Source organism: Fringilla coelebs (assembly GCF_963513975.1).
Source record: "Fringilla coelebs genome assembly, chromosome: 4".
Lineage (NCBI taxonomy): Eukaryota > Metazoa > Chordata > Aves > Passeriformes > Fringillidae > Fringilla > Fringilla coelebs.
In genome coordinates this window covers 25,972,660-25,986,396 of record NC_140032.1, presented here as the reverse complement: position 1 = coordinate 25,986,396, position 13,737 = coordinate 25,972,660, and the positions used below count along the sequence as shown (strand labels likewise).

At 37.0% G+C, this 13,737-nt stretch overlaps 1 protein-coding gene across 3 annotated transcripts in view; it reads left to right on the top strand.

Annotated features, from left to right (window-relative positions):
• Nucleotides 1-13,737, top strand: part of CORIN (corin, serine peptidase) — a 121,190-nt gene that overhangs the window by 81,865 nt on the left and 25,588 nt on the right. For all 3 annotated transcript variants that reach the window (XM_084204984.1, XM_084204982.1, XM_084204983.1), the window contains exons 11-14: nt 4,275-4,506; nt 7,115-7,260; nt 7,973-8,080; nt 12,391-12,504. In XM_084204984.1, the coding sequence (XP_084061110.1) occupies nt 4,275-4,506; nt 7,115-7,260; nt 7,973-8,080; nt 12,391-12,504 (600 nt within the window). The remainder of the gene's footprint in view (nt 1-4,274; nt 4,507-7,114; nt 7,261-7,972; nt 8,081-12,390; nt 12,505-13,737) is intronic.

The window sequence follows — 13,737 nt, the reverse complement described above, 5'->3', positions numbered from 1 at the left end:
CTTCTGTGAATTTTTTATATTTCTTGCATGGGTGTTTACCATTGCACTTTCTCTTAGCATTTAATTAATTTAATTCATTGTCTGTGTAAAGTAAACAGTATAGTGTAAGTGTAAAGCAGAAGATACTGATTTAATTTCCCAATATAAAGAACCCCATGTTACAGTATTTAGTAGTCTGAAGAACTTTTAGACCTTTTTGAAGGAATGATTTTGGTATTCAAGCTGTAAAAACTAATTATACTTTTGACCAATACAAATGGTAGAGGATCAAGGTCTTCAACTCTATGTGTCCTCATATCTCTGAGCTGCACTATACCACTCCATGCAAGGTTCCTGTACTAATTGTGCACTTGCTTCTGAATAGCTGCTTTTCTCAATTGTGCTATGTGAACAGGTAATCAATAGAAATATATTTGTCTGTGTTTTGAAAGTGGGGCAGAACTGTATGAAAAACTACTTAAAGTTTAATTAAACTTAGTGCTGTGTTAATACAGTCACATTAATTCAGATCACCTTGATGGATGGGCAGACTTGGCTTCACTTACAGATTATTTTTACAGAATTCACGTGTAATTGCTTTGTGCTGCAGTTCTCTCTGCAAGGTATGCTTTGACACTATATGGTAGCTTGTGTGGATAATGTCATTCCATTTAGAATAGAATGGACATGGGAAGGTCAACTAGTCCAAACTCCATATTCTCTAGAGTTGTTGTTATTGCCTTCAAGTGTTTGAGACAGACACCACTCATTCTGGGGCCTTTAGATGCTGCTAAAGTAAAGCTGTAATACACTTTATGAAGCATAAATGCTTTACATGTGCTTCTATCAATGCTTTGCCTAAGTTTTTGGAAAGGAATAATCTTATGTACCATTTTTAGCATTAGAAGGAAGCTAGGTAACACCTTTGGTAGCAAGGCCAAACTCCTGATCAAATCAGTGCCAGTTAAGTTATGTTACCTGTGATCTTGTGCAGCTGAGCAGCTCTATCCTTAAGGGCAGAGATTCCAAAATCTTTCTGAGAGATCTGTTTCACTGTTAGAGCACTTCTGTTCTAAAAACCTATTTTCCATATAAAAGATTGGAATTCTTTCATGTCTTTTGCCTCTCATCCTGTCCCTGCATGCTTCAAAGGGTCTGGTTCCATCTGATTTACACCTTCCCATTAACTGCTAGGGGCAATAGGATCTCCCATTAAAGATGATCTTTAAGGGTCCTTCCAATCCAAACCACTCTATGATTCTGTGATTTTTGACATGTAATATTTGAATTGTATAGCAATGTTCTTACGCCATATTATGAGAAACCCAAAAGCTTTTTAGTGAAGATGTTTCCTCAGCATATTATGAGCAACTGTCTGTAGTTCGTAGCAGAAATAACACATAGTCTGAACTAGACTTTGTCCTTTTCTAGTCCAGTGAATATTTAATTGTTTATACACAATGGAGCAGCAAGACAGTTTGGGAGAGATTGTTCTTGCATAACATCTGGAAGTACTATTGTATATTTTTTTCATAATATTTTCATTTTTCATATTTTGACCTGAGTTATTTCATCTTTGGTGAGACATGAGAATTCTCATGAAAAATTTCAGTTTTGACAAAGCAGTACTTCTTGGCCCAGATTACTGTTTGGTTGAAAAATTCCAAAGTGTAGGCCACATTTCCCAATATTGAATATGATGGATTTCTTCCAAATGTGATAATATCAGATCAGTTTAGGCTGGCATTATAATGCATATACAATACATGTAGGATAACAGAATGGATATCTGAAGGGAGAGAGTAAAGAAGACAGGACTCACTGACAGGATCAGAGGTGATTGGCACAAAGTGAAGCACAGGAACATAATGAAGCTCTGATGATAAGCACTTTTTTTTACTGCAAGTGTGACTGGACACAGATTGTCCAGAGTGGTTATAGAGATTCCAATGGATAGAGCAAGTTAATAATAAACACTGGAAGATCTTAAATCCAGGCATTGTCTATGTGGTAATATCTTGGCTTGCGGGTGGTTTTGTTTGTTTTGGTTGTTGTTGTTGGCTTGGGGGTTTTTGTTTGTTTTGGGTTGTGGGGTTTTTTTGGTTGGTGTTTTTTGTTTGTGGGTTGGGTTTTTTTACTTTTATTTTGTTTGTTTTGGTTTCTTTCTTCTTTTAATTCAGGATGAAAGATGCAATGAATTTTGTTCCTTGTTCCCTACTCATTAAGTTGTACTCACATGTATTGTAGGTAAGGGAGTAGCAGGACCTCTTAAGCTGTAGGACAAACTCAGAAGGAAGACTAACATTTGGATTACTTAAAATGAGTCAGATGTTCCCCTGGACCATATGTTCTGTTTATTACTCTCTGGATTGTTGGGAATTGCATGTGAGAGTCAACGTTGTTATTTTCAAACCTACAGGGACACTTTTGTACATAACGTAATGGAAGCTTTCTAAACAGTATGAAAATTATAATCATATTGAAAGGAGTTATCAATATGTAAAGAGCTATCTTCCAGCAGCATTTCAGTAGACTAGATTTTCTTCCTGAATTCATTTAAACCCATAAAAATACGAGTTGTAATAAAAGAGAATGGTAAATGGGCATCTCAACCCTTAAATCTTGAATGATGTTATGTTATGTTGTACAAACGTGTGGAATATTGCACGTACTTTTGTGGTCATCCTGAAATATTGCTGAATGTGTAAAATTCTGTACACATCAAAGAAAAATGTTTATTGGCCAAAATCAAGAGATGAGGCCCAACTGATCTGGGCATGTCAGGCAAAAGTGTGGAAGGACAAGGGATGGTTCATCATGAAGGAAAGGAAATGGCAATAATGCGAGGAGGATTGTGAAAGTCGTTGAACCTCACGTACCCTGAAGATGTGACTAAGTGGTTTCAGACAGCAGAAACAGTTCAGTATTGGTAGTATGCCAGGATTTAGCAGTGAGGAAAAGCTGGATGTAAAATGAGTTTTGGGATCATCACATTAGGAGTACATAGTAAGAAAAGTTGTTACACCAAATTCCAGACCAAGAAGAGTGCCCAGTTCTGCTGATTAGCTGAATAATTGGCTGTTGGATCTTCTTCCACCTTAAGATACAACTATGGGGTGACACACTTGTCACACTGTACTAGCAACTGATGCTAGCAGCTGGCTAACAGAGAATATTAATCATATTAAGGTATATTTGCTCCCAGAATAGACAAATTTATGCATTCTTTTACTTTTGAATGGTATACTTTTTTGTGGAAAACTTTCTCAATATATCCAGAGTAAATAAGTTTAAATAATTTCACAATCATCTCATTGCTAAATAAAAAGTTAAATTTCAGTCTGAATTGAAGTGAAATTCTGTCTGTAGTTTTCTTTTGTGGTGGAAAATTGAAAAATAAATATTTCGGAATACCAGTGTGATAAGAAATACAAAAAGTATACAATTTTTAGAAATCCAAAATACTTGGCTAGTTCAAAATTTGCTGCAATAAACTCCCAAAAGTTGGAAGATGTTTGTATGTAGCTATAAATATATATAATCATATGGACTTGTAGCTGTTGCATCTGTTTTGTCTTTGCTTATCATTCTAATTTGTTATTAGTTATGTCTTACCCAAATCAAATTATTAGCATGTAGACTGTCTCTTGCTCAATGCTTGTGCAATACATAACCTAATTGTCCCTTCATTCAGATCTTGGTAAACAAGGAAAAAAATTAAAAGCAAATCCCAGCTTCTGTTTTCTATACAGAGAAATTGTGCAGTCTTTGTCACTAGAGATTTTTATGACCTGACTGTCTAAAGCCTTGAGAAAGCTGATCAGTCCTCAGAGCTGACCTGCTTCGATCAGGGCATTGGAGTAGAAACCTCCTGAGATCCTTTCTAACCCAAAGTATCCGATCATTTTTGTCTTCCTAATTTTGCCAATTGCCCTGTCAGTTTGAGGTGTGTCATGATAGTAGGTACACCAGTGTGTTGCTGTACAGTACACACTCTACTGGTTTAAGGATGCTTTATTGTACCACTGTAAAGTTAAGATGTTGCTCAGAAAGTTAATGAATATTAATTAGGAAATGAAAGTATCTTAATGGGTTATGAGGTTGGCAGAATTCAAACCCACTTTACTGGCATGAATAGGCTTGTAAGGGATCTCTAGCTCTGGAACTTGTAGTTTCTCAAGCCTGAGAGGATACCCCCTGACTGATAATTTTGAAAATATGTATGGAATTATTTCTTCTGTATTTAATTTAATCTCACACCATTTGTGGTTCTGTTTGTTTTCTCTCTGTGAAAGGTCAGTGTGAACCAATTACTCTGGAACTTTGTATGAACTTGCCTTACAACTATACTTATTACCCAAACTACCTGGGCCACAGGACACAGAAGGAAGCCTCTATCAGCTGGGAGTCTTCCCTTTTCCCAGCTTTGGTTCAGACCAACTGCTACAAGTATCTGATGTTTTTTGCCTGTACAATCTTAGTACCAAAATGTGACCCTCATACAAATCAGCGGATCCCACCTTGCAGGTATTGTACTAAACCATATTTCATTTAATTTTTGACTATCTATTTTTGTCTGTCATAGTAGTTGTTCCCAATTTTATGCTTTCATTGAAAATGCCAAAAATTTTGCTTTGGAATTCTGTAGGAAAAGGCTACTGCTGACCAGCATGCCCAAGTCCTTCTTTGGATGGCTGCTTTCCAACTCGTGCTTGGTGTTTCTCCATCCTTGGTGCAGGATCAGGCATTTGTTTTTGTTAAATTTCATGTCCTTGATGATTGCCCAGTGCAAAGGCCTGTCCCTTGAGAGTCAACACCATCTCTTGGTTGTGTATAATCAGCTTGCTAATGATGCACTAAACTGCTGCATCCAGGCCATTGTAGCTGTACTGAGCAGGACAGGCCCTGCAGTTGAGCCCAGAGGAGCAGCACAGGTGAGCAGTCAGCAGCCAGATGCAGCCCTGTTTGCCAGGACCCTTCAGTTTTTCACCCAGAGCACTGTGAACCTGCTCACTCCACTGCTGAGCAAGGTGACAGGAAGGGTGCTGTGAGCTTTGTGTGAAGTATTTTCCATTTCTGTGTGTTTGATTAGAATTGTGTCACTATAAAGGGTGTTTGAACATGGAATCAATAATTTAATTTGGAACATTAGCATTTTGTAATAGCTCCTTGCATTAGTACGTAACTTGATGCAAAGCCCTGTCCAAATGCTCAACAAAACCTGTGATCTTAATGAATGTACTTTTCTAAATTAGGAGTGGAACATCATTCTGAATTCCAGGCTAACTTAGGTTTTCTGCTTGTCAGAGTAAATATTCCACCACCCTCACTGAGTAACATCACTGTGCTGCTGTGCTTTTTAAGGTTATGCCTGTAATTTTTCTGAAGAGACTGCTTTGCAAGGCTTTTTGTTGTCTTTATGTTAGTTTGGCTGTCATGCTTTGTTTTTTAACTGTAACAGTCTTCATAAAGTTTTATTCAAAGTAAAAAACACCGGTAAGTGATTTTTTGGAAGGAACTGAACTTATTGTTGTTTATAACGTTTGTTGATGTATCAAATGTGTTTTCAGTTTCTGAACATTATTCTTCATCTCTGGTAAGGAGTTGATAATATTAGTCCATGCCTACTTTGATGTTTAAATAGATTCTAATTCTTCCACCAGAGACAGACAAATAAATGTCTTATAATACCTGGGAACAGGTCAGCTTTGACCAAAGATCAGAGTGTGCAGAGAACACAGGACAGAAATGGCTTAGATGTCTCTGCTATATTATCATATTTTTGTTGTGGGTTTTGTTTTTTGTCATTGGAAAATAAAAATTCTGGCATCCAGAAATCTGAGGTTGTAAAGTGGTGTCTGTCAGTCAACCTTTTTGATATTGAGTAGGATGTAAAAGAGAGAGTCTGTAACTTGGTTGACATCAGTGCTTTCTGTCTGGTTACTCAACTCAGTGGTGAATTGTTTGACATGGAAAAACGCATCAAACAATTCACCAGATGAGAACTCTTCTTCATCTAATTCCTCAAAACAAAATGAAATTTGGGTGGGTTAATACTGTATTATTTTCCAAAAATAGCATAAAATAATCCTATACAGACTTGTTTTGTTGGTTTTGGTCACAGCATTTTCCAAAGCTAATGCAAGAAAATAAAAAAATTCAATTCAGTAAAAGGTCAAAGGAAAATGATTGGAATAAGATGCCTTCCATGAAAGGACTATCTCTAGAAGAAAGATGTGTAAATAATCAAAATACATAAAGAAAAATTAAAATTACATGAATAAAATAAAATTTAAAAAAAGGGTTCAACCTACTAAGATCCCAGTCAAAAGTAGTGGCTAAATATTTCAAGCATTAGGGGATTTTTCTATTATGCCTTTTTACCTTTATAATTTTAAAGCATTTGGCATTTGAGAGACACAAGTGATAATTTTTCAGTCTCAATGGAACAAATAAATTTTTTAGTGGGTCCTATCTTTTATATGGTTAAAAATGCTGCAGAAGGACTTTATTCATGCCTTTTCCTGATTTGAGCAACCAAACTTGTCTAACAGAAGATGAAGATGTAGAAGGTATTCTGTTGCTGTAACTGACAACTGCCTCAAGACCAGGCTGGTCTGAGCTTTGCTTTTCCTAAAGTTTCAATTTTATTGAATTCCCTGGGGAGTTCTTCCCTCTTTTGTGTGCAGGCTTAAATATTTTGTCCTTCTGAAGCTCTCTGGTTTCTGAGGTAGCATGATCAGAAGAGGTAGCATTTCACTAATACAAAATGTGTTTGATTTTTTTCCCTGAAGGAGAGCAGTTAGTGCTTCTTAAAAATCATCCTCTGCCATCTCTTTCTGAGTAGAGCATGTTTGTGAGCAGTTATATTTGGTTATCATTAACCTATTTATGACATAACTGTGCAACAGTAACTTAGTGTTTCAACCGTAGCATTCTTTGATATATGTATTTTTTTAATATTAAAACATCTGTATATCTGATTTTTTTAATATTAAAACATCTGTATATCTGATTTTTTTCCTTGATCTTCATGTTTAACTTCAGCTAGGATTATTAACTTCTAGTATCTGTGAATTTCCAAGCCATTCATTCAGTTATTTGGTACAATGACAATTCTGCTTTGTCTCCTCAGGACATTATGTGTACAGTCTAAGGAGCGCTGTGAGGCTGTGCTTGGGATTGTAGGTCTGCAGTGGCCAGAAGATACAGACTGCACTCAGTTTCCAGATGAGAACTCTGACAACCAAACCTGTCTGACACCAGATGAAGATGTAGAAGGTATCTCCTGCACATATTGCAGCAAATAAAAGATTGAAATGGGTTCCTAAAGTCACTGGTTTTTGTTTTTTTTATACCTCCCCTTTAAATTATATTTGAGCTGTGGAAATTATTCCAAACTGAGTTCCTCTACTCAGCCATGCCAGTCTCTTGGCAGAATTCTTTGCTGGATTTCTTGCTCCAGAGAATTGCTAGCATTCAATGAGAGTTCCTTAAAGATCTGCCAGCTCTGTTCCACTCCTTTGTCCCAGAATGGTACTGTGAGATGAGGCAGAAGCAGTGAAAGGGTTGATTAGTGGAAAGTTATACCTGGTTTTCATTAGCTGAAATAGACACAGAATTGTCAATCTTTGTTTGTTTTTTTTTTAATCCTGGGGATTTCTAGTACTTATTTCAATGCATAATTCACCACCACAATGGTGAGAAGAATAGCCAGGAGATTCATAGCCATGGTCTAAACATTTCATGCCAGTGATTTGGCAAAGCAATGACATTTGATAGAGGGCAGCATAGAAGGGAGAGCTCTGGAAAATGTTGCTCCACCACGTTCCTGGCGCAATTATGAAGAGTCTCACCTGACAGACATTTCCAGTCTCACAAGCCTTCTATCTGTGTTATTTACCCTTGTGAAACAGCCTGGGTGACAGATCAGTGCCCATGCCATGATGAAGCTTTTATCTGAGGAGTGCTGTTTGTTGGTTGTCCTTGGCAGAGTGCTCCCCCAGTCACTTCAAGTGCCGCTCCGGGAGGTGCGTCCTGGCGTCGCGGCGCTGCGATGGGCAGGCTGACTGCGAGGATGACAGCGACGAGGACAGCTGTGGTGAGTGCACCAGTCAGCTGGGATGGAGGGCAGCTGCAGCGCTGGGGAATGAGCTTCATCTTTCATTCAGTTATTTGAATTGTAGCATCAGAGTTCAGAGAAGGAGAACCCCCTTTTTTGGTATATTTACATGTATTGGGGATTTTTTAAGACAGTATCAGTAAAAATACTGTAGCAAGAATCCTTCTTGATCAACATGAATACAATTTGTGATAACTGATCATTTAGATTCTGATAACCATACTCTGGGATGTTTGAGTACCCATTAAAGAATCAAGATAAACAATTTTTGCAGATTTAGTTATTTTCATATTGCTGAAGGCTTTACTGAGCTAAAATGTAACTCTCTGGCAGATTTAATCTTGAATCTGTAAATGTAGTTTTAAATTTATACATGATTATGTTCTCATTAGGTTGTATAGACAAAAGATGTCATTATGGTATATTGTGTTGCTGAAGTGGATTATGCATGCTTTTTCAGATTGGTCAACCTCAAGTTACAAGTACAAGCATAAGCCCTCAGAGTTTATTCTCTAATATGTTTCTGAGTTTACTTTTAGTATAGATACTTTTGACTTTTAATTTAAGGGGATGTATTGAGCCAAGAATAAAGAACCAAGAAATTGTAAAGAATCAAGAAATCTCTTGGTCGCTACATATCCTTCTACCTGCTGGCAAGACAGTTTCAGAAAGAGAAAGGAGTCCTAAATATTTATTAATTGACTAAGCTGTAGCCTTCAGTGGGGTCTGCATGCAGGCCTGGCGTCCTTAGGGGCAAAGAGAATAATCATACATCACTAAGGATTTAGAGAAGAGGTGTGCTTATGAGCAAAGGTGTGCTTATTGCAGCAGAGTATTGAGGTGTGCTTATTGCAGCAGGGTAGGATTAAGGTGCACAGTCTATGTATTTTATTTAACTGAGAATGGGTTAGGAGGGAAGCAGAGCTTATGTGAACAACAAAACTGTGTCAATAAGAGAATTTCTACTCAGAGACAGTAAAATGAAATCCAATACCAGAAAGCTAAAGCTAGGCTAAAGTTCAATCTTAGCAGCCCTATAAAATGCTTCTTTTTAAAAAGCAGATTGTTTTGATGTTTACAGTAGCCAGGGGTTTATTTACCCCCAATGTGTGATGTATTCTCAGTCTCTGGGAGTTTCCAGATCATTCTTGTACTCTCTCTCCTCTTTCTTTATTTCTTCCCCTCCCCCCACCCCTGTAAAAAAGAAAGGAAAAAAAAAAGGCTATGCTCTCTGAAATATGATTTAATATTAGGTCATTCTCTTGTTTGGGTTATAAAGGAAAGTCAGAACTGATGATCACAGTGATGCTTTCAGAGTCTGACATCTCTTTACTTTGAATCAATTGTCTCAATTGTCCTCCCTGGTAATTTTTTTTTTTTTGTTGCCACCAATTTTGAACTCCTTAGAAAACACATTGTTATGTGTCTTTTAGGATAATTTTGTTCTCCTAGACGTTAACATATGAAATATTGTTCTAATATGTGACATTCGTTTCTCGAGTGGATCTCTAAAGTCTAGACAGAATGTCACAAGCAATCAACAGAATTCTTATCAGTTTCTATAAATATAGAAGACTGTATCAGATAGGAAATTACTGCTGTCAGGGTGACATTACACTGACCAGGGCTCATACTGTTACTGAAAAACAAAAAGTCCTTGTAGAGCTCCAGGAGTAATTGTCTATAACTTATTCATATTCCATGTGTGCAGGACAAAATCAAAACTTGATGATCTTTCCATGTGTAAATGGATAGCTCAAATTTTATTAGCTTTATTTTATTTGTATTTATTTTATTAGCTTTTCTAACATTAAAAAACCACTGAATGTTTAATTTGAAACCCTTGTATTTGAAATGCTTTGAATGATAGATGTGGAACAGCTTTACAATGCAGGCAGAAGGAGGCTGAAAAAGACTAACTATAGCTTTCTTATGCTTAGACTACTCTGGCCAAAAAATATAAGTTAGAACTGTCCAAAGGGACTCGGGTGTACTCTCCCTGTGCAGAGGAGAGCTGTATTCAGCACCCACTGTCTCCTTCTGTCTGCAATCCCTGCCAGACTTTCACATGGGCTTTGTGAGAGGACGTCTCAGCCATGCAAGTGCAACGAAATCCTCAGATTTTAGTGCCATCTACACTGGGATTTGGGGAGAAAATTTGATTGAGATTACTGGAAGTGAGACTTCTGAGTGCAATAAAGTGCAGGGAAGGTAATTAAAAAAATATTATTATGAAAGATGTCACTAGAGTTTGTAGTATTAAATATTATAGTTGGTTGTAATTGAATGCATTAAATTTTTGGCTGCTGAACAATGCCTCTGGCAGGGAACAGAAGAGGGTCCTACACCTCCTAAAAAAAATGAGGACATAACATTGATAGCCAATACTCTCTTTCACTATTTTCTGCTATCTGGGTTTTGACCTGTAGTGTTTTAGGTGAGAGAAAAATGTGGAGGTCTTGACGTTAATGATTTAATGATAATTGTGTGGGAAATGTATATATGGACAACAATTGGTAACTTCCTTCATATTATGAAGAAGAATGAAGGTAAGATCATATATAAAACCATATCTCTTGTCAAAATGTATTTTTGAGATGGGGCTAATGTACATACAGACAAGTTTTCCTAGCTCTGTTTTCACTTCCCTTTGATTGAATTAAAAATGAATGTTACAAAAAAACTAGAGATGAAATATAAATACTCCAAATGGTAGATGGTCTCTACCGACAAAACAGTTGCTTGAACCCTGAATTCAGTGACAGGTGAATTTTTCATAGGGAATTATCTCTGTATTTTTCTATGTGATTAGTTTTGGAGAGCCCTGGTACACTTCACAGTGTAACACTGTAATGTGTGATGAAGAGAAAAGGAAACGTGTATGTAATGAATTGTAAACACTGCTAAAAAATTGCTAGGTTCATAAATTATGGGGAGTTTAAGCTTTTTTTGTTTCATGTTCGTATCAAGAGCCTAACATGGAATTCCTTGTTCTATATAAGAGTAGAGATTTTTTTTTTGTTTCAATTAATTTTTCCTTAAAAGTTATCATAAATATTGTCAAGAAGGAGACCTGGAAAGTGGTGATACCCAAGAAAGTTATTTGATCATGAAGAATTAGTTTCAAAGGTTAAGGCTATTTATTTCTCTGGGCTTTAACATTTATTTACATGTTTTTTCAAATCTAAACAAAATCAAGCACCCCACACATCCAGGTACAGGTAAAACCTGAACAGATTTTTCCATTAATCCAGTAGGGATTCTCTGGTTCATATTTGTAAAATATGTACTTCAGAATTAAAATTTCTTGGAAACAATATATTTACTTATAACTTACTGCTGATACACTTTCACAGTTCCAGCTCCAGGCAAAGAGAGGTGCTGTTTTAAATACTGTTTTTAAATTTATACCTGAATTTTTTGTATGTATGAGCATCAGGGCTATCAATTGAGTTTGCCCTTGGATTAAAATGAAAAGTATCATCTACAGAACTGGCCAAACAAGGCAATCAAATCATCTGGCTTAGTCAGGACAACATGTCATTTTTATGGCTTCCTATAAAACCAGAGTGTCAGTCATACAGGACATTAGTAGGTCAAAGTATTCAAACTGATATCACAATAAAATATTTTATTAATTGATGGAAATAAAAAGTGTAATGAAACAAGAGAAAACTATTTTCCAAAATGTAGCTTGGCCTATTCTTTATTTCCTCTAGCTGACCAACAGGAATTTTTCTGTCAAAGCACTTTGACATAGTTTTGTATTATCTTTCTACCTTTCATTGTGATTCTGTGTTAGATTCTGCATCAGCACTGCCAGAAAAAAAGTATGTATTTCTACAGTGTTTCATGGAGATTCCATGCTTTTATAGGATTTGCTTTTGAAAGACCAAGCAATTTCTACAGACTTCAGAATTATAAAAATTCTTATATTACTAGCAAGTGTATTTCAGGAATAGTGGTGCATGGGTTTTGAGCTCATTGAGCTAATGCCTAAACCATTATAGATATGTGTAATGCACACTCATAATACAATTATTATTTCAAAAGCACTGAAGTATCATGAAGTGTTACAATATTTAGATCCATTTATCAAGTGTGCACTGTGCCAATCTTATTTCCATTTCTTCATTAGTAACTATTCTTGGTACCTCCTAAAATTTATGTCGCAAGTGAAAATAATTTATGTTGTGAGTGAAAGTACTTGGTGTGTTTCAGGACTTTTAAGGAAGAAAACGGTTCAAAATGGCATGCAGGTATTTAGAACTGTGCTTCTCTGCCTCCAGGTTGTAGAGAAAGGGGTCTTTGGGAGTGTCCTTTGAAGAAGCTGTGCATCAAACACACTATGATCTGTGATGGTTTCCCAGACTGCCCTGACATGATGGATGAAAAGAATTGCTGTAAGGACTCATGCAGTTTGTTACTCCCTTGAAAGGATGATAACATTTTTGGGATGTTGGGGTCCAAAATAAATCAAAGTAAAGATGCTTTATGCTTTCTATAGGCAGGAAGACTTAGTCATTCCCTCAGTTCCCTTTTCAGTTTGTCTATGTCTAATTTCTTTCCTCATCTTGTGTCCTTTGTTGTTCACATCCTTGGATCCTTACTGTCTATTTGGTCACTCTTGTCCTCTTTTAATTTCTTTTTTATTTTCTCTTTCTCCCTCCTTGTTCCTGTGCCTTTGTACTTTTATTCCTTGTAGATTTTTGACTTATTTTCCCAGGTTTCCTTAACTTCATTCCATACAGGCATTGCTCATAGCTGCTTACTGCTCATTTTTTCCTTGATTTCTACTTGGTAAATGTCTTATGTCTTATTGCAAACAATGCCTTGTCTAGTTTCTTTCCTGATTGACATTTCTTAGATTCTGTTTCCCTACTTGGCTCCACAGATTTCTTCTGCAATCCAATCTGGGATAACAATGAAGAAACAGAACTTAGGAGGGTGCACTGGTGGCAGGGGCACACGGTCCATGTGCACGGTGCAAGTCTGTTCAAAGTGCTGGCAGGGAGCATCCTGCACCCTGCTCCCCTGTGGGGGCTGTCTCAGTTCTGTTCCCACTGTTTTTCCATCTGAGAGTGGGATGGGAAGTGGTGGAACATCTGCACACAGCAGCTGCTTTGCAGGCTCCCACCCTGCACACTAAGCTGGGAGTGAGTGCCCTGGGATGGATGTTAGCTCCTCGTTCATTAATATATTAGTGGTACTCTGGATTCTGTTCTCTTGAGAAAACCTGGTGTGTGGGCATGCTCCCACGACAAGGAAGCAGAAAAGACATACTGGGAGAAAGTCTGCACAAGAAAGGAGGGATCATTGGTTGGTAAAGTTGGTTGCAAACGGAAATTCTTCATTCTCTGAGGAAACCTGGTATTTTGTCATTTTTGCTGGGATATTTGGATATAATTTTGTGATTTAAAAGAAGTTGCTCCTGAGTCTCTGGAGTTCTGTTGGTAGGAGCATTTTGTGTCCTAAGTGAAGCCTATGAATAAGTTTGCCAAAATGAGCAGTGGCCTGCATGTATGGCTAGATCAAACTTGGATCAGTTGGCTAAAAAACACAGAACAGTATTTTCTCTTACAGCTTCTGAGGGATTTAGACAGGTTTCATATTACAAGATCACAAATGATACTAAG